The sequence below is a fragment of the Aquila chrysaetos genome, chromosome 7, assembly GCF_900496995.4.
Source record: "Aquila chrysaetos chrysaetos chromosome 7, bAquChr1.4, whole genome shotgun sequence".
In the NCBI taxonomy this organism is placed as follows: domain Eukaryota; kingdom Metazoa; phylum Chordata; class Aves; order Accipitriformes; family Accipitridae; genus Aquila; species Aquila chrysaetos.
This window is the reverse complement of record NC_044010.1, coordinates 35,069,708-35,090,885: the sequence shown is the minus strand read 5'-3', so window position 1 is coordinate 35,090,885 and position 21,178 is coordinate 35,069,708. Positions and strand designations below refer to the sequence as shown.

At 41.3% G+C, this 21,178-nt stretch overlaps 1 protein-coding gene across 12 annotated transcripts in view; it reads left to right on the top strand.

Moving 5' to 3' along the window:
* The window catches only part of PRDM15 (PR/SET domain 15), a 41,363-nt gene that overhangs the window by 8,905 nt on the left and 11,280 nt on the right, over nucleotides 1-21,178 (top strand). For 7 of the 12 annotated variants that reach the window (XM_030020944.2, XM_030020939.2, XM_030020942.2 and 4 more), the window contains 13 exons: nucleotides 4,637-4,790; nucleotides 6,238-6,490; nucleotides 7,677-7,799; nucleotides 10,424-10,522; nucleotides 11,315-11,536; nucleotides 12,241-12,376; nucleotides 13,480-13,661; nucleotides 14,310-14,404; nucleotides 15,339-15,426; nucleotides 16,839-17,006; nucleotides 18,287-18,381; nucleotides 19,502-19,633; nucleotides 20,591-20,725. In XM_030020944.2, the coding sequence (XP_029876804.1) occupies nucleotides 4,637-4,790; nucleotides 6,238-6,490; nucleotides 7,677-7,799; nucleotides 10,424-10,522; nucleotides 11,315-11,536; nucleotides 12,241-12,376; nucleotides 13,480-13,661; nucleotides 14,310-14,404; nucleotides 15,339-15,426; nucleotides 16,839-17,006; nucleotides 18,287-18,381; nucleotides 19,502-19,633; nucleotides 20,591-20,725 (1,882 nt within the window). Of the gene's footprint in view, nucleotides 2,378-4,636; nucleotides 4,791-6,237; nucleotides 6,491-7,676; nucleotides 7,800-10,423; nucleotides 10,523-11,314; nucleotides 11,537-12,240; nucleotides 12,377-13,479; nucleotides 13,662-14,309; nucleotides 14,405-15,338; nucleotides 15,427-16,838; nucleotides 17,007-18,286; nucleotides 18,382-19,501; nucleotides 19,634-20,590; nucleotides 20,726-21,178 lie in introns of all 12 variants that reach the window. The other 5 variants (XM_030020947.2, XM_041124906.1, XM_030020945.2 and 2 more) reach the window with 5 other exon arrangements.

Genomic DNA, 21,178 nt, shown 5'->3' with positions numbered 1-21,178 from the left:
AAGTGCTTTTCTGAATTGAAGCCAAAAAATAACTTGCTGCTCATCAGGACTTGGCTGCTTTGCTGAGGTTTCTGGCAAAAAGTCAGATAGTGCCAGATGGGGTGATGACTTCTGTCTTGGTCAAGTACCTGCAGCTTTTTCCCCTCCTCAGATGTACCATATTAGTTTCAGAGAAGTGTGTGAGGATTTCTCATTCGTATGAATGGTTGTGTCCTCCTGCTTGGTGTAACCTCTGTAGTTCCTCCATTGAGAAGCGAAAGAAGTTGTTCTCATTATTGTGAGTCTTTATGAATGATTAGGGGTAATGCTTCTGTCAGAAAATCTGTGACAGCACAGCAGAAACATTCACCCTTGCCAAAAGAAACAAATAGACTAAATCTAGTTAGGAGAAAACAACACTGAGTAGTGATTTTTACAGAGAAAGGCAATCAGGCATTGTCAGCAAAATTCGTATTAAGGTGTAAAATGTAAGGCTAAGGAAAAGAAACAACTATTGTGAAGATGCAGTACAAATCCAAAAAGGGAAGAGAGTTCAAATGGCTTCATGTATTATACAATGTGCTTAGGGCTTCCATATTTCTTTGTGGGAAGTCATGGACAGAAAACTCGGGCACATGGGCAGCAAGTCTGACACATACTGGATACATAGGCCATACTGTGTATTCCTAGGATCATTTTGTAACAAATACTGAATGTGCTGGGTCTGCCGCCTGGGTGCCCTCACCCCTCTCTGCCTGGGAAGGATGCTCTTGGTGTCCTGCAGTGTAAACTGGCTGCACGTGTGCAGGAGCCGTAGCCATTTTTCTGGGCCTTCCCAGAAAAGGAAGCTCCCTGCAGCGCCTGCCAGGCACCGCCTTCCTGTGCCTGGAGACCTGCCATGGATCATCTTCTGCAGCAAGTGTTAATGGGGACTACTGTCTTCACAGCCCTGACACTAGAGGTGCTTCGTTCTTGAGGGTAATTTCAAAATGCCCATAGGAATAATAGAAACTGGCCATGGAGGTGCTTTTCTTATACACAGATACTGGGCAGTGCAGTAAGTTTCTAGTCCATACTAAGCAGATTCAGTGAAAAGTTAAACTATTATTTCTTACCTTTTATCTTTTTTTCTTTTTTTGCCTTGCTATTTAATGCTCATATTGATTTGTATGGTGGAAAATTACCATACTGTCCAGATGTTCATACTGTGAACATTTGCAAATATGGTGCATGTACCGGGTTTCAGCCTTCTTTTGACATGCAGATGCTGTTTTCCCTAGTGGAAGTGTGGGCTGCTGGGTAGTGGATTTGAAAGCAGAGTTTTAAAATGGCTGTGTTACAGAAAAATGTATTTTATTTTCCTGAAGAGTTTACAGCTGAAAACAGGCAAGATAAGAAAGGGAAAGAAGAAATATAGTTGCAGCCTTTATTTTACATCTGGGGAACAGTAGCTGAGAGAGTAAGTTGTCTGAGGTTGAGGGCAAGTTTAACCACAAACTGGATATGAATCTATTAAAAACCAGTCTAGCTGCTTAACCACATCATCTTTGTTTCGTCTGTCCTACTGCAAAGGTAAAATGGATGCTTTATGGTTAGAAAAGAAGTGTTAAACATCTGAACTTCACTGTCTCTAAGATTGCATATTCTGTTATTAAAACTGAAAGCATTTTTTCAATTCATTTGTTTATCACTATGATTGCAATCTTTTTGTATTTCTCTTCGTCTAGACAGGGAAGTGGATCTGCCAGGGTCAGCTTCTATAGAGCAGTCAGTAGCCTGTCTGATTATTTTTAGCTTTTCATCCATTAGCACAGACCTGAAAAAACAGGGTTACATTTGGTGTCTGTAGAACCAATATGGTGGTTCCAGTCATTTGGAAGATGTTCTTTGTGTATTGTATGTAGTAACAATATTTACTACGTGTAGTTCTTCTCAGAAGCTTGTTTGGTGAATGAGAGAGGCTGGGAGCACAGAAGCACTTGTGATCAATGTATCAATGTTTGCAATAAGGGAGTTAGAAGACAGAACGGCAACTTCCAGGGCTTTCATCTTAAGGGCTATGATCTGCGTAAGTATATAAGGTGTTAATTTGGGGAGGGATATAGGTTGTTTTTTAAAATAAGCATGATCATAACCAGAGATCTGTAGAGCCATAGGATAATTCATTTTGGAAGAGGTCTCAGAATATTCCAGTCAGAACTAACATCCAGGCTGAACTGCTTATTTTCCATTTTTATGCATATTGTCTCATCTGCTCTTGCCATGAGCCCCTGGGAAGAGCCTGACTCCTCTGTCTCAGTGATGTCCCTGTAGGTGTGCACAGGTGGCTGTTTGGGCCCCCACAGCCGTCTCTTCCCCAGGCTGATCAAGCTCTGCTTCCCCAGCCTCTCCTCACAAGGTAACTGCTCTAGCCCTTGACCATCCTGGTGGTACTCCCCTGAGCTCACTCCAGTTTGTCAATGTCTTTCCCATATTGGAAGCCCAAAACAGGAGGCAATAGATAGCTAGGATGTAGCAAGTGCAGAGCAGAGGGGGACAACCACTTGCCTTAATCTGTTAGCTGCTTCTGTTCATACCATCCAGGATGCATTTGGTCCCCTTTGCTGCTGGGACATGCTAGGGCCTCATGTCCAGCTTGCTGCCCACCACCACCCCCAGGGTCTTTCTCCCTGGTGATGGTACTGGCTGGGGTTCTTCCTTCCCAGGTGCAGGACTTTGCATTTGTCATTGGAATTTCATGTGGTTCCTGTCGATGTATCTCTCCAGGCTATCCAGGTCCCCCTGGATAGCAGTCCTGCCCTCAGATATATGGACTGTGTCCCCCAGCTAGTGTGATCTGCAAACTGGATGAGAGTGCACTCCATTGCCCCTTCTAGATCGTTGATAGAGGTGTTAAACGGTACAGGTCCCAGCACAGACCTCTGTGGTATCCCAGTTGTTGTGGACTCCAAGTAAAGAACCGTTTATCATGACCCTCTAAGCCTGACCACTGTCACGTCCCAATTTCTCAGGATGACAACTCAGGTTTGCTGATTCCCAGGTCAGGATTAAGGTGAAATGACACCAGGGATCCTTTAACTCCAAAACCTCAACTTTAATTTGCTCACGACAAGAATTGGCATGCTCACCACAAAGATTGCTATGCTCACAACAAAAATTGGTGTGAAACTACATCAGTAAACTGTGTAATGTGTGCTAACGCTACATCACCAAACATATACTACAGGCCTTGCTTATTTTTGGATCAGTTCAGGGAAGACAATAAGGAGAGCCCTCCCATTGAGTCATGGGGTTCAGAGCGGACCCCCCTTGCTTTCTAGACTCCTCAGTGAGGAGCCCAGGGGCGGCTGGATTCACTCCTAGTCCCAGACTTCGTCAACGGTTTATGTCTAAAGGGATAAGGTGTAGGGATTACGGAAAAGGAAAAAGAAAGAGAAAGAGAGAAACAAGACAGAGAAGAGAAAGATTTCACTGGTCCTGGGTCCAGCGTTGGTTCAGTCAGCCAAGGGGTCCAGCTCTGGTGGGCGCACGCCCAGGGGGGGCTTCAGTTTGTGTCCTTTTATCATCCTTGCCCCTCCTTCCGGCAGGCACTCGAACTCATTCGGCTAATTAGGTGTCCTGAGCAGTTTGTGAGCCTTTGGGAAATAGGTCTGTGGGCTTGGGGGTCGTTTGGGGAGTAACTTCCCCTTCCCTGCAGACGTGATCTTTCGCCATACATGGTGAGCTGCCCTGCTCAGCATATCCAAAACAGCACATCAGAACAGGGAGCTGTGCACCCTCCGGCAGGGCACAATGCCCTCCCCCACCTGTTGCTGATGGGTGCTGATCGGCTTCTTTTCACCTGGGATTCCTTGTTGTTATGCAGAGTTCGTCCTTAAGCAGAACTTGCCCCACCACAGTGTTTGAAACATTAACTCTTTCAGTCTCTCATAACCACCCAACAAGTTATTTACTCTAGTAGTTGTGTACCTGCCCAGACTATAACATCCCAACCTGGATACAGAGATATCAGTTTTGAAAGTTTTAGGAAGTCAAGGGAAATGACATCCACTGCTCTTCCCTCATCTACAAACCTGGTCATTTTATCCTGGAAGGCATACAGTTTGTCAGGCATGAGCTGCCCTTAATCAATCTATGGTGACTGTTTCCAGTCACCTTCTCCTCATGTGCCCATAAATGCCTCCCAAAAGGTCTTGTTCGGTGATTTTCCCAGAGACTGAAGTGTGGCCGACCAATCTGTGGTTCCTTGTATCATCCTTTTGGCCTTTTTTGAAGATGGGTGCAACATTTGTCTGTCTTCAGTCATCAGGGACCTCCCCTGATGCCCGTGATCTTTCCAAGACAATAGAGAATAGTCTCACTATGGTATTGGACTGCTCTGTCAGCACCCTCAGGTGCAGCCTGTTGGGTCCCTGGACTTACATGGATTGAGCTCTCTCAAGTAATCACTGATTTGGCCCTCCTCCACTACTGGTAGTTATTCTCCTCTGTTTATTTATAAATCCTCATAGAAGTTAGGGTATGTTGATCAGAAAACTTTGCTGTCACTGGAGATTGGAGAAATAGATGTTGACTTCTTTGTTCCGTGGGTTCCAACACTGCAGTGTTGTCCCATGTGTAACTGGTTTTGTTTCTCAATTCTCTCTTCAATTTTTAGATCATCTCTGCCTTCTAATTTGGAGATAAGGCAATTGGAAGATGGGACTGAAGGAGTGTTTGCTCTGACTCAGCTAGTGAAACGTACACAGTTTGGCCCATTTGAATCCAAGAGAGTTGCCAAGCTGGAAAAAGAATCAGTTTTTCCCCTGAAGGTAAGACATGGCACATGAAAAGCAATAACAAGGAGTCAGTTTTACCCGTGATGAATTTATGCTATCTAACACTATGGAGAAAAAAAAAAAGTGTGTAGGGGGTAATTTGGGACATCTTTTAGGCATACGCTATAATGGACTAGCTAAACAAGCATTCTCTGGGCAAGATACAGAAGAACAAAACTAGAGGCTCATTCTGCATGTTTGAAGTGAATATCCTTACAGGAGATAGGGTTAGGATACAGTCAGCGAAACTGCTTGTCTTTCACCTTCTGCATGTGATCATACAAGAAGGACAATGACTATGGCAGTTCATTTCAGTTGTTTTAATGAGTGTTCAGTTTTATTATATTTGCTTAATGAGCGCCATATGCATTAGGTTTATGGAACATGCAGAATAAATATTTTTTTTCTATCTTGCATTTATTTTATTCTTCTCTTGACAAGTTTTGGTAGGAAAAAATGCTATGGTAAGAATTGAGTTCAGTCTTAGTTTTCAGTAATACTTAACTCAGAAGTAAAGATTTAGAAATGTGACTCAGGCTGATGGGTGTTTCACAGTGTGCTGTTTGGATTCCCCTCCATTCTCCTGTATTCAGTCATTCAATTTTTGTGAGAAACTGGTGCCTATAGCAAGAATTCTTAGGATAGAAGTTCAGTTTGTTTCCATCCTGCCCTTGGTAGTCTGTTGTCCTGGTTTCAGCTGGGATAGAGTTAATTGTCTTCCTAGTAGCTGGTACAGTGCTATGTTTTGAGTTCAGTATGCGAAGAATGTTGATAACACTGATGTTTTCAGTTGTTGCTAAGTAGTGTTTAGTCTAAAGTCAGGGATTTTTCAGCTTCTCAAGCCCAGCCAGTGAGAAAGCTGGAGAGGCACAAGAAGTTGGCACAGGACACAGCCAGGGCAGCTGACCCAAACTGGCCAACGGGGTATTCCATACCATGGGACGTCACATCTAGTATAGGAACTGGAGGCGGAGGGGGGGGAGGGGGGAACACCACTCGGGGACTTGCTGGGTGCTGGTCGGCGGGTGGTGAGCAATTGCACTGCGCGTCATTTGTACATTCCAATCCTTTAATTATTACTGTTGTCATTTTATTAGTATTATCATTATTAGTTTCTTTTCTGTTCTATTAAACCGTTCTTATCTCAACCCACGAGTTTTACTTCTTTTCCTGATTTTCTCCCCCATCCCACTGGGTGGAGGGGGAGTGAGTGAGCTGCTGTGTGGTGCTTAGTTGCTGGCTGGGGTTAAACCACAACATCTGTCTTAGACTTACTCATCTGAAGATGTGGCTGGTACATGAAACATGCCTGATACAAGTGTTGAGGCTTGCTTTGTCTCTGATGTACATTGAATGGAAGCTATTGCAAAAGCAGAAAATAAAAGTTCTTAACTTTGTATTATTTGTTAGGGTTTTATTATATGCATATTTTGCTTGGCAGCTGTTCCAGAAGGATGGGCCCCTGGTATATTTTGACACCTCGAATGAAGATGATTGCAACTGGATGATGATGGTGCGACCAGCCACTGAATATGAGCATCAAAACTTAACTGCCTTCCAGCACGACAATGATATTTACTTCACCACCTCCCGGGACATCCCACCAGGAACTGAGCTGCGAGTGTGGTATGCAGCTTTTTACGCCAAAAAAATGGAAAAGCCAGTGCTGAAGCAGGTCACTAGTATTGCCAATGGTATGTGTGGGGGCCTTTTTTCCTTCCTAAGGGCCCAGTGCTGATAGGGACTGATAGTCCCCTACTGCTGTAGTTGACAGTGCTGTTTATCAAATAGGCTTTGACCCTGAGTTTGTTAGCCTTTAAAGTCAGGCTAACCTGCGTACATGGTTGTCCTACAAGAAGAAAGCATAGATTCTTCACCATGATGTATCTGAGTTTTTGAAAACGGATGGCCTAGGCGATGATTCAGCCTCTTCACAGTGAACAAACTGGATAAATAGTTCTTAACTAAAGAACTGGTGGGTGCATCAAAAACATTTCTGGGTAGAAGAGCAAAAGAACCCAAGTGTCAGTGTAAGTCTAAACATATATGCAGATTTGCTAAAGTAGCCATTCTTTTTCAGTTGTAGTGAAAATGTTTTGGTTTTGCTCAGAACTGTTATACAGTTCTAAAAAACTACTTTTGTCTTACACAGTCTTACATGGGACCCACTAGAATAAGGTAAGCTCAGGAGTGAACTGCCATTCCACATGACTGTGCATTGGCAAAGAAAGGCAGCAGATTTTTTAGAATCTGAATTAGAATTGCCGGAAGTCTTTTGTTCCTCTGCCCCTTTGTTTTCTTCTGCTTTTGCATTTCTACAGCTAAAAGAAATGACCCTTTAGCATTGCAAGGGCATTTTCTTTCTGATCTTGAGTTTGGAGTACTCCCTGAATGGTATTACTGCTGTGCTGAGTATAACTTGGGGTGACAAATGGCTTGGGGAGAGGCCATTGCCATCAGCATGCTTTATGGCTGATCTTGATGGTAAGCACAGTCTTAAGTGCTACAGCTGAATCAATGTGGTTAACAGGTTTCTGAATTCTAAGATGTTTCCAGCTGGTATTAACTGAGAGGTTTCATCTTTTTCCTCTTTAGTTTAACCTGTTCATGTATTTTTGTGTACATATGGATATTTAAAAATATTGTGAGGTATGTCCTGCTTTCTCTGTTCAGCACTTTCACTATACACTCCAGAATATGAAAGGCACATTGTATGAGATTCAGGCATAAGAATGTCCTAGTTAGGATTTTACATGAGAATGTTTTTGCAGGCCTGCTATAGGGCAAAACTTTCTGACTATGGTTACTGCCCTCAGCACAGAGCAAGAGAATCAAAGGGTCTGGAAAGTAAAGAAAAGGAACTGTTTTTCCTCTTCACAGATGTGTGTTTGGTAGTGATGGAATCTGATAAAGAGGGGAATAAAATCTCTTCAAAACCTTCGTCTGCTGTCTTCCCCCATAAAAAAACGAAGAAATCCAGCATACCAGCAGCTGATCCAGCAGGTATACAAAATTATGGTATTTTTAAGGGAGATAAAGGACAGATGTAGATCTAAAGAGCTGTTAGGTGTACCACTTCTATGCATATATTATAGTTAAATAACTTTCAACAAATACTAATTTAGAGAGAATTTGAAAGTCTGCATTTTTATTTTTATTTTCATGGGCATAGTACTTAAAATACATATGCAGTTCAAAAAGTGACAGAGGAGCCGATAAACCTTTAGGCAGATGATTTTCATGAAAACCACAACTGCTTCTGACTTTGGAGGTAGTTAGTGTTGGGGCGGGGCCAATTTCAAAAGAAAATCTTCAGACTCTCTGTGCAAAGTGTAATAGTTCCAATGATCAGGTTCTAGAAGAAAACATGAGACTGTGAGTGAATGTAAGAACAGTGCTGTTTGGAAATGAAAAGAACACTGGCCATCCTGAAATTACAATAATACCAGAAGCCTATTAGAGTTCAGACTGTTCTAGATTACAGGAACTCAAATTTAGATAAACTTACAAGCAATACAGATACTCTTGGCAAAGAACATATGGCTCAGGAAATAACCAGTGGTGTCATAGGAACTTGGTCGCCAAGGTCAACTATGAAGCAATGCCCTTCCACCCTGTAATCTCTGATAAGTAGAACAATGAAATTAAGAACCCACTTAACACAAACTGCCATGTCTAAAAGTAAACTCAGAGTACATAGCGTGGAGATCAGGATCAGAACAAAACCATTCTGGATCTGTTCTTTGAAAAGGTTACTTTGCTAAATTTTGCTTACTAATACTAAAAGTAGCCAGGAGAAGAGGAGGAGAGTTGTTACAGATGTGTACAGAGCAATTCATCAGAAGATCCATTCATTTAACCTGGATACTGTCACAGCTAAAATGTGAACTTGACTGGGGAGTTGTCTTTCAGTTTGGCACCACTGATATTTCCGAGTGGGGAGGGGGGGCAACTATGAATAATTTGAACAACCCCTCCTACATCCTTCATCCTACTGTCTGAAAGTCCAACTTCAATAGAAACAAAATGCTGCCTATTATACTTTGGGAACCCTAAAGTGTTCCCACTGATGTAGTGTTCTGGTGTTTCCAAAACAAAATATGCCTCTCTTGATTCTGACTATTTGCCTCAAGTTGTACAAAGCAGTTGCCAACTGACAGATCTGTGCTTCCAAGTAAACTGGGTTGCCCTGCAGCTGCCCTGGAAGCCTGAAGAAGTGGGAACCTAAACAGGACCTGACTTTTCCCGGCAAACCAGTGCACAACTAGGGTTTCTAGGTTTACTGCTTGAGGCAGCTAAGGAGCAAGGGAAGTGCAGAGTCAAGGACATATTTCCAAGACAGACTTCCGTTTTTCAGATAGTGCTTTCTCAGTTTTACTTTTTCGGTTTTACTAGGCTGCAACTTCATGAGACAGATACAATAACTTATAGGTTGCTTACCAATCTGACTCTTTTTTTAAAGTTACGCAGAATCTTGGGGTTTAGGTTTGCTGGTTTTGGCCTCCCAGACAGAGCTCTAAAGATAAGTTCTTTACGTAGCCTGTGAAGAAGGAATTTCTGTTGCTGAATTGTCTAGTCATTTTTTATTTATTTATTAAAGCATGGATGAGATCACACCTCTGTAGTGCAGCATGTTGAAGGTGACTTGTAGCAGGGAACAACCTCTGCCTCAGAAAATCTTTTGTTTTGGTTTAAGAGCCAACAGTGAAAAGGAGGAAATAAGTTTATTGTCCCATTACAGATGGGGTCCTGAGGCAGAGAGAGATGAACTGACTTGCTAACGATAGTACAGGAAATCTGTGGCAGAAACTGAGGCACAGTTTGAATCTCCTGTGCTGCCATTCACTTAACTGAATTTCAGTGTTATCCTTCTCCTTTGGGGGAGTCTTGTAGACTGTGGAATATTCAGCTTTGTGTGTACCAAAAAATCTCTGAAAGAGTCCAGATTTATCAGATCCTCTTGGCAATTCAGACATATCATCCAAGGACTTAAAGACAATGGACTGTGAACAGAGTAACTGTTTTCCTCTTTGTTTTTTTTATTCCACTTCCATTTTCCGCCTAATTTCTTCTTTATTTTCTGCATCTGTCGTGAGCTGATACATTAATTAAAACATTAATATGGTGGTTTCATAGAACATCTAGTTAATGAAACTGCTCAAAACCAGGTTTTCATTGTCCTCACTCTTACTTCCATTAATCCAAATGTTCTTACTCTGCAATGCTCTTCACAGACAGCAAGGAGGCTTCTCCTGCTTCTGTCCTCAGCTGACCCAGAAGAGGACTGGTAACCCTGGTTTTAAAGGTGCTAAAAATTGCTTTATATTATGCCTTTGATAATCACAGTTCTTTAGAAAGTGGTAAAGGGATCCTCAAGACTTCACAAGAGCACTGACATTCTGTCCTGGCATCATTTAGTTTCTGTTCTGACTTCTCATCTGTTCTGATGTTTCAAGTGTTCGTGTTTGGAAAGTCCTGAAGTGGTCCCAGCTGCCCCTGTGGGCCTCTTACTCCTTAAATCGTGACTTGTGGTACTCGGGGAGTTATGGCAAGATAAACAAAGCTACAGGGATTTACCACCTTCCCATTTTCCAAGCTTTTCAGTACTTTTTCTTGTTGTGATTTAGTGAATGCTCCAGAAGGCACTGGAGCTGCAGAAGCAGAGTCCAGCCAGTGGACGTGTAAAGTGTGTTCATCTGCCTTCCAGGAGCCTCAGCTGCTCACAGGTAGGAAGTGCTAGAAATTTGTGAGAGAGTACTGAGAAGCATCAGGAGAATTCTGCTCTTCCAGAGCAGGACACTGTGAAGCCATGCCCCATCCATGATGCAGTAAGATAAAGGTTTTAATTTTTGTGTTCCTTTAAGAAAAAGGGTAGCGAGGAAGGTAAAATATTGATATTTTGGATATGGCAGTGGTCAATCTCTGGGCAAACAACTGTGATGTTGAATCTAGAAGAAATAAAACTGTTGTCTAGAAGATGACATGTGAATGTTGGGAATATCAAGGATGGGGAACTGCATGAGCAGCGTATAAGGTCAGTGATGCCAGCTTATACTTAGTGATATTGTCTGCCTGGTATTTATGGCACAGATTTAGTAAAAGTAATGAAATACATTTTTTTTTTTCTGCATTTCATTTGCAGCTATTTTATGTGGTTTTCAAAAGAACTTAAAATATTTAAGAGCTCTGACCATTTGATGAATCATTTTTGAAAAGGGGACTTAGGCCACTAAATAACGTGGGCATTTGGAAAAACGTACCCATTATCAGGGAGCACAACCTTTTTACAGTGATACCTAACAAATTTCTTAAAAAATTCAGTCCCTGTGAGTAATCATTTCAATGTTTAATAGATTCTATGCTTTTATTTAGGAAGGTATTGTGACTGCTTTGGAAATAATTTGAAGTGAGTCTCTGCTAAGTGAGGTTGACCCAATAGATAGGCTTCAGCTGGATCTTTGAGTATTTCATGACAGTTCCTTTCCTCCTTACTCTCGTGTTCTTTCCCATCCACCCAGAACACTTGCTGAGTCACCTGGAACAAGCTAAAGGTGCCCGCCAAACCAGCCAAAATGGGGCTGTTGCAGAGAAAGCAGCAGAGGGTCCCCCTGTGGATCAGCCAGTGATTTGTGATGCAGCCAGTGCCAGTACAGACTCAAGGAGGAAGGCCAGGCGGGGAAGAAAGCCCAAAACAGCAAAAGCAGAAACACCTCTTGTTGTTGAAGAGAAGGATTCTGCAGGTAAGACAAAACTTTAAGAAAATGCTAAGCACACTTCCATTCATATGTCTGTATTGATGCCTTCTCAGAAAGGCCTAAAAAGTAACACAGAGACAAGGTAGCGGTTTTTAGTTAGATCACTAAAGCAGACGATTTAGAAACTTTGTTAATTAACTCCGAGGGCCTTGTCTACCCTACATGTTGCAGCACCTACACTTAGATTACCTGCATTCTCCTGTGACGGTTTTAGTAATAGAGAGTCCCAGAGGAACACAGGATAGTGGTTATGAGAGACCTGCCTAGGTTTCTGCCAGAAGGAACAGGAGAGAAAGCGTCCTCTCCCTCAAGAGGAGATACCTTCTTCTCTCTACCTCAAGGTTTATTCTTGAAAGGGCCCTTTTTTCAGGGCCTTACCTTTCTTCGAGGGAGGTTCTAGTAGGAAATTTCATGATGCATAGTCAACTGACCCCTTAGTAATAGGTCGGAAAGGTAAGAAATTATGCCTCCGTAGGAGATGTTGGCTACATCTTACTTGTCATTCAGTAGCCACTTTCTCTATCTTGCAAGTGCTACCTACTCATTAGCAATCCATTATTTGTCATTGACAAATTACATGTTTGTGGACAAATAATGTGTTCAGTGCCACATCTCATTGCACATTCTGCATTTGAGGTTTTATTTCTAGCTGTCCACATTAACACTGTATTTTTATGATGTGTTTGCAGTGGAACGTGTAGCTGATGTTGTAACAGAGGTCCCACCAGAAGAGGTAGCCTTGCCTTCAGCTGCAGAAGAGAGAATTATGGAATTGGTTTTAGGAAAGATGCCTAGCACCACAAATAGCATCAGTTCAGTGACAAAGTAAGTGTTCTGGGATGCAGAATTTCCTCTTAGGCTTAATTAAGATCACGTAGCATGTAACAGCTCTGCTCAACTTCTGGGCCCACAGATGCTCTTTTTTATTAGCATAAAAATGTGTGATGCTGCTGCTGCTACAAGAGCTGACTTTGAGTGCCGCAAAGATGGCTTGTGCACTGGAGGATGGTGCACAGATGGTGAGATATTGGTGGTAGAATTTTGGAGCATAAACCACGGGAATTTCATTTTTCATCATGTTACTGCTTTTCTTCAGTGTGATTCCAAAAGCCTCCTGCAACTGCAAGGTGAAATATTTCTCCCGTTAGATGTTGGTGCTAAAACAGTCAAAGAGATTTTTTCTAAAAAAATTATGCTAACCATTATTATTATTCAGTCTTGCCTGTCATCTTAACTCATGAATGGCTTCATGTTGATTTGTGCGTGTGATACTTGAGATTTAGAGCAGTGGGAGGGGAAAACTTCAGCATAACAGAACCTCAGGGAGACTCTTAAGTATCATTTGATTAATTTAGATTCTTTTATGTCTTTTTGTCTCGGTAAAATTGGCTTTTTGAATTATTTTTTGTATAATAGAGCACTTGATTTTTCAAAATTAGCTAGTAGTGCTATATATTGAAGTCCTTAGCAAACACAGAGTCATCAAACGTGCATTCCAGCGGGTGGTTGTGCTGGGAAATAGAACAGTACTGCTTCTTGGCGCCCTGCTGCCCTCTTATCATATATGCCTTTTGCATGTGAACTGCCAAGCTTTCTAAGCTGAAGTAGTGCTAATGTTTTCAGAGGATAAGCAGAACAGGTCCTTTATGTTCCTCTGAGGGGCCTGCAAAGAGAATCTCTGAGGCTGGTGGCTGCTGCTTTTTTCCTTGTTTGTGCTGGGTGAAGATAATTTGGAGTGAGCCTCACTCTGACATCTGCCACTTCCAGGGGGTGGCCAGGAGGGAGCCTTGGCAATGAGGAAGCTCCAGGCCCCCTCCCTCCCCCCAGAAGCTGAGCATAACACTCCTCTAGCTTTTGCCAGCTGTTGGGACTCTTTCTTGCAACCTGTGGGATACCTCTCAGTCCCTGCCTTTCTTTCTCTAATCCAGTAGGTTTGCTCATCACCAAAACACCATGTCCCTCAAAAGAAGTTTAATTCTCTCCAGTAGACATGGTATACGGCGGAAGCTGATAAAACAACTTGGGGAGCACAAGAGAGTCTATCAATGCAGTATCTGCAGTAAGATCTTCCAGAACAGCAGCAACCTCAGCAGGCACATCCGTTCTCACGGTGGGTTTGCTTTTGCCTCACTTGCGTATTGGTTTTGTCTCCTGTTGGTTCCACCTTTGAGTAAAAGAGCTAGGCTATTTTTAGATACTGGAATTTTAAGAGAGATCTTTTTTCTTTCTTTTTTCTTTTTTTTTTTTTTAACTCTCTCTAGGAAACTTTTAGTTATGCAGACCAAAGCATGAGAAGATAATAGTTGAAAGTTGAAGTTAAAGTATTTAAAATTTGAATTTAGGTACATATTTTAAACGAGGGCAAGGATGTGATGTTTTTTCCAAAACTATTCTTGCCTTTAAGTTTATACATATATATCGCCCCTCACCTTCACAGGCATATGGGTAACATTGCTGTGTAAATGTCAGCTGAGTGCTTTGTAGCTTGTGATCTGCAGTTCCAGGGGTCCATGACCTACTTCTAAAGATTTCTTGAAAAATAATCACTGAAAAAGGGTGGGGGAGCCAAAAAAAAAGTTGTCAAAATTGTTGGAAAAGGTTAAAATCCACTATTTGGATCTCCTGAATTGCTAAAGTTTCTCATGACTAGTTTGTTTGCAGTTGTTTGTGCTCTGGTTTCCCCTGTCTTGCCTGGAGTTGATTATTATCAGTCGCTGACTACTTTCTTTTTTTATTTTATCTTGATTGATCCCCTCAGGTGACAAACTATTTAAATGTGAGGAATGCGCAAAGCTGTTCAGCCGTAAAGAGAGCTTGAAGCAGCATGTTTCATACAAGCACAGCAGGAACGAAGTGAGTGGAAATGACTAGCGGGCTCTTTCTGAGGTTAGGTGAAAATGTACAGTGAGCTTCCAGGTGCTAGCTTGGGAGCTTGGGTCAGTTACATTTGAGTGGATATCCGTGCGAATAAGTGAGACAAGGCTGACAGGGAGAGGTAACATCTTCTGTTAGAACAGCTGATGAATTTGCAAAGCAGGGACATGCTTTTCAGCATACAAGTCCTTTCTCGTGTCTGAATTTCCTATAGAAAGTTGTTTTCAGGCATCAGTTACAGAAAAACAAGCTGGAGTTAGCTGGACGTGCATGATCTAGAGGTGAGATCTGACTTCAGTTTATGGTACTAAATAGGACTGTTCCAGTCTTGTTTGCTTGTCCTGTTTCATTTATCCCCACATATAGTGTCATTTAATGTGTGAACTCTCTGGGTAAGGGCTGTGTCATTAAGGGCTATGCACACATGTGTAAACCTACAGTGCTTACAGTAGCAGCACCATGCCTGTTGGTGAGGGCGTTTCAGTGCTGCTGCCATATAAATATTAAACATGCCTGTAGTGGCGCCTTGTCAGTGAATATTTCCATTGCTGCTTGGCATCAAGGTCCTAAGCTCTCAGACTGCTGGCATCTGTTCTGGAGCTGGAGGATGAATCAGATTACATCTTGCTTCTCAAAAATTCTGTCTCTGTGTTGGACTGGAGGTTATCAGGAAGACTGTTACATGCACACAGGTGCATGGTCTTTTTTTTTTTTTTTTTTAATAGAGCTCAGATGTAGGAACATGGCAGGATGATATAGCGTCAGAATTTTGCATCAATGTGTATTTAAATGTTCTGTTGAAGGAAGAAAAATTGGAAAAGACAGAAATCAGAAAAAGTAGTTGAGATTTAGAATTCCTGTTTCAGATGTGACTTGGCTTTTTCCCCACTTAAACACTGTTTGCAATCCTCAGGTTGACGGTGAGTACAGATACAAGTGCACCACGTGTGAAAAGGCCTTTCGGATAGAGAGTGCATTGGAATTCCATAACTGCAGGACAGGTGAGAATGGCTAACCATTCTGCTTCCTCTGGCGTCTCTACTCTATTTTGGGGGGATGTCCACAAATCCATCTTAGCATAGAAACTACAGAAGGGGAGTAGGAATTTAGATTTTTGTCATCATCACAACAAGCAACCTGCTCCGCTTCCCTCAAAAAAACTCTTTTTGTGATAAGAAAAGTGTAACCAGTAATTTGTAGAGCCACACATCCACTTATGTATTGCTTTTTTTAGTATGTCCTGCTCACCTGTCTAATATCTTCACTGGTATTTCATTTGTATGTTTGCAGATACCCTGTCACCATCTCTGTTTCATTTTCTTTCCTGAAACTTAAGTTCCACCTCATTTCTCTGAAATAGAGGAACTGCAAAGGGCGCTAGTACTATCTATAGTTTGGTAGTTTTCTGGGATTGGAGTTTTCTTCTGCTTTCTCATGCTTTCTTTATACTTGCAGTAGTCTCTCTAAATGTTTTTTTCTTAGTATCACTAGAGCCTGTCCTTTTCTCCCATAGCCATCCCTTGTGGTTGCTCATATTATCTATGCTGAGTGATCTTACGCTTAGAAAATGACATCCTGGTTACTTTTATGGACCCATGTTAACTGTCAGTCCAGAATCACCTGGGCAATTGCCCCTTACAGCACCATTCAAAGTAGGTTTTCTCATTTCCTTTTAGAGGGTACAGCTTATATAAAACTCAGCCTTATGAAGAATGGAAAGTAATGCCAAGTAACCTCAGTATTGTGTTTATTCAAGGGCAGCAGCTCATTTTCTCTCCGAGTTGACCAAAACAAGCAGCAGTTTTTGCTCTACTCTTCAAGGCATCAAACTGTTACTTCTTTGTGATTGCTGCAGCACTGACAGATTCTATCTACAGGACCATGCTTCCATGTTCCAAGAAAAGTCTCAACTACTGAATACAAAAAAAATTCCCCATAGGCCAATTGTCGTGTAATGGTATATTTTTGAGATTTTATACTTTCTTCTGCAGTATTCTGTACCGGCTGGTATTAGGAGCCAGTGGTGGCAGAAGTATTCTGGTGCTTAAGACACAGCTGTTTATGTGATGCTGTGTTGCTGTTTGTGTAGTGATTTTACCAACATTAAAAACTTGAATCAACTGTAAAAGAATCCACTCCAAACCTAATTTTAATGTATGCTAGCCCACAATGGAAATAGCCCATGTGAGGAAGTTACAATGCTAGACTCCATTTTCCAAGTTAGCATCATATATATTTATTGCATTTGAAAAAAATTTTAAAGTAAAACACATGCTTTTGCATTTCCTTCCTCAGTCCATATAATGATGGATTATATGTTAAAACTCAGATCTAGCAAAAGAACTGCCTATTTCACAAACATATAAAACCTATTTTCATCCGTAAAGAGCTGCATGGTTTCTCTTGCTTGCAGATGACAAGACATTCCAATGTGAGATGTGTTTCAGATTCTTTTCTACAAACAGTAATCTTTCAAAACACAAAAAAAAGCATGGGGATAAGAAGTTTGCATGTGAAATCTGCAATAAAATGTTCTACCGGAAGGATGTCATGCTAGACCATCAAAGACGACACTTGGAAGGTAAGTATCCTGCAGATCAACCTTATTATTACTCTTGAAACGGCAGTAGAGGTGGGAAGGTTAAGGAAATGATTGCTCATTAGATTCTTCTGGATGGTAGCTGTCATTTTTTTTGTCAGTTACCTGATCTGGAGTAGCAGGTTTCAGCAAAATGTGACACTTATTAAAAATAATAGTAACGGATCCTGGAGGGCAGTTGTCTAATTCTGTGAAAAACTTTCTAGGAGATGCACCTACCTTTTTTTTCAGCCTCACATGATTGGATCCAGTGCTACTAACAGTCACGTGAAAGTTGCTTGGCTTATTATGCAGTAGTTTAGACTAGCTGATTTTAATTATATCTTTTCTTTCTTTGAATTCTATTCTTTCTGTTTTTTAAAAAAAATGTGTGGTAACTTGAAAATTTGAAGGCAGAGAATTGCAACGTACAACTGAAAGTGACTACTGTATAAATATAGTGTAGATGGAATGCTGTGTGATGTTATCTTTCAAAATCTTGAGAATATATGAAAATGAGACTATAAGAGTTTACTGTTCAAAATCCCACACTTCTAAGGATGTTATAGGTACTCAGAGACTCTGGAAAAACTTGAATGATGGTAGGTTGCCAAAATATGTATTAAAACACCTCTAGTGATCTAGATGATAAAACCAAAGGTGATTTAAAAAAAGCAGCCAGATTGTCTAATTTGGTGCTTTGGGTGTAGCTGACCGTCACTGGCTGCTCTTGTGATTCAGACAGACCTTTGTGTTATGAACTAGAGGACAGCTAGAGGACAAGGGGTTGAATGGCAATGTCAAGGTATCTCATGTTTAGCTGTCTCAGAACAGCAGCAGCCCTCATCCTTCCTGAAAGTAGCAGAGAAAGAGGTCTGAAATCCTCATTGAGCATTAAAGATGATTGATGCTGGGTGGTTGCCTCTTTCCTTAGAGAGTGCGAGGGGGAATTTCTGGGCTAGATACCTGATCGAAGTGCCAAGGCCTACTAGATCTTCCTGTTGCCAGGTGTTGACAATAAATGTCTGTTTTCAGACACTTTACAATTGGTGTAATAACCAATAAGCCATAATACATCACTTTGGCAGATTGCTTTTATATTCTTAAGACACCATTTTAATTTGGAAATTACCCTTTTGTTAGCAATTAGATTCTGCATTGAGGCTCTTCCCAGTGTTTCACTCTTCTTTACAGTATTCGCCCAAAAGGGCATGCAGATTGGAGTGGAAAACCATGGTTTATTTTTTTTGTTTTGTTTTTTTGATGGGGACTATTCTGTTAAGGGGTGAGGCGTGTGAAAAGAGAAGACTTTGAGCACAGCACAGAAAACATGGTTCGCTACAAGAAGGAGCCTTCGGGATGCCCTGTATGCGGGAAGGTAGGCGTCTTTGCCAGCGTGTGCCGTGGTGTGTAGCTCTGCGTTGTAGCTCCAAGGATACTGCAGGGATACGGTGCGCCTCAACCCAGTGCTTCCAAACGAGTTACCGTGGCATAACAAGTTACCACCCATGTATGAAACCACTATAGCAGCCAACCTGAGTAGGTGTACAGCCTGCCAAAAGGTTGAGGTAAATGTCTTGCACTGAGGTATGTGCCAAGTTAGATTACCTTGCAACTCAGGCATGTGGTAAGTTACCAGCGAGCCCTGTTGCCCAGCCAAGATGTTACTCTTTAAACTGCCTTAGCTCCTTTATATATCCAAGCCCACTGTGGCCATGGATGGTGGGAGCTGTTAGGACAAAGATAAGAACAGAACTGAAGTTCAGACTAGACTTTGTTTCAGGACATGTAGCGCAATGTAAAGTGTAACATGGCCACTGTGTCTGTCAGTGAAATCTTATGGCTTATGTTATTTAGAGTGAAGTTTTTCTGATGGAATGTAAACAGCTGGAGTTGACTGTGTACATTAGGAATCATTTTCTATTAGAAATCAAAGTGAATTCATGGTGTAGTCATGGCATTGTTGCATTTGGATGTTTAACGCTCATGATCTTAAGTTGCTGTTATCACAGGTACAAAGGCTGTGGGTTTAACTAGTGATTTTTAAATGTTTAGTGATTCATGGTGCAAGATGTACTCAACCAACTCTTAAGTTGGTGTGTAGACCTTTGGTTTTGTTGCTTTGGGTATGTTATATATCAGTGAAGGTAGACTTTGTGGAGTGTCTTTTTATAGATAGGTGGAACATTCATGATTCAAAAGATTCTCTTAATATTTCTAAATCTACCCTAAGTAATTCTGCTGCAGCTTTTGTGGAAGTCCACCTCTGATGAATGGCCAATTTCAGTCAGTCCCTTGGAACTGTACACCTGTATTTTGCTGTGCCAGCAGTTCCTGAGGTAGCCTGCTGGCTGGATAACAGGAGCTCCTACATGTTTCTGGCCGGAATGAACAAAACAGTACAGTAAATATGTTCTGTGCTATCCATTGGATAACTTGCAAAGAACTGTAGCCCTGCTGGACATGATACAAAACCCTTCCTTCTTCTTTTCTTTTAGGTATTTTCATGTAGGAGCAATATGAACAAACACCTTTTAACACATGGAGACAAGAAATACACTTGTGAAATCTGTGGACGTAAATTTTTCAGGGTGGATGTGTTGAGAGATCATATTCATGTCCATTTTAAGGTATTGTGTTAATAATTTATTAGAACAGGCATGTTACTTAGCAGACACATAAACATATCAATAAATACATTGAGACTGTTGTGGCCATGTGTTCATACTGGCAACACAACAGTGATTATGTAACCTGTGCAGTGATGTTTCTACCACAGCCTAGCACGAGTTGTGCTCTAATTTACCCATGACTCTGTTTCTACATCTGGATTGCTACAGAGTATGTGGACTATCATATTTGAAGTTATTTCAGCTACCACTGCAGAACACTGTTCTGAACGCTATGGAAAAACCACCTTTGTGACCTTGGGTGAATCACAGAGGTTGCTCAGTTTAAAGCAGGGAGAGTAACTTAACAGGAAGGCTGTTCCAGCTGTAGTTTGGTTGGGTTGAGGGATTCCTGTCATCCCCTGTCTTTGTGGGGAAAAAAACAAACAAGAACTAATTGTTCCTGCCCTTTCCATGGCAGTGATTGTGATTCTCTTCTGTATGCCAGCATAACTGCCTGTGTATTGAGTTCCTTACCTGGCTTTATCAAAAAGTTCCGAATCACAAAACCCTATTAATAGTGCTTAATCAGACCCAGATTATTTTGATGTAACTAGGTTAACACTGAATTGTAAGGAATTGAACTGAAAGGGAATTTTAACACTCAGTGGTGCTTATAAAGATGCTTTTATGGTTGTAACGCTGTACCAGTTGAGTCTCTGCTTACATTAAAGTTCCTTTTATACACAAAAAATTGAGTATTATTCGTTTGGATAATCAGTTGTTCCCCATTTAGTCATGGACAGAGGAATTTTGTTTACCTGAATTGAATGAAGCAGGAGGATATTTTAAATAAATAATGTTACAGTAATTGTTAAAGGAAGGCAGTCCGCATGGCAACAAAAGCTGACTAGGTGTTACCTTTTGAAATAGAAATTTAATCTATTAAAACAGAATATTCTTTCCCACCCTACACAGGACATAGCACTAATGGATGATCACCAGAGAGAAGAGTTCATTGGTAAAATTGGAATCTCATCGGAGGAAAATGATGACAACTCTGATGAAAGTGCAGATTCTGAGCCTCACAAGTATAGCTGCAAAAGGTGCCAGGTAGCTTTAAATACTTTGAAATTAACTTGTTTTGGGATGGGAGGAGGGAGTGGAGATGTCTATAAATCATTCAGATTTTTAAATAACATCAAGGGTTCACAAAGAGAAGGCTAGTCTTCTGCAGTGCTTGTTACCTCTAATCTATGAAGTGCTATTCTAGAAGACTTTAGGTGGTGTTCTGTAAGGTGAATGCTAAACATTTAAAAAGAGAAATACACACACACTTACCTGTGTGCAAGGAAGCAAGCAAGCAAAACTGGAGAAAGAAACAATAAAGGAACACTCAAATCTTACACTACCTTTTAATTATGTGCAAATTAAAATCATTATAGCATTCCTGAATGTACAGTCCACAGATGGATTCATTTTGATGAGATCAGGTGGTCCTCTAGTGGATATCCAGTTTGGAGGACTAAGACTGCTGCTTATGTTCAGTGTGACAGCTTATTCTTG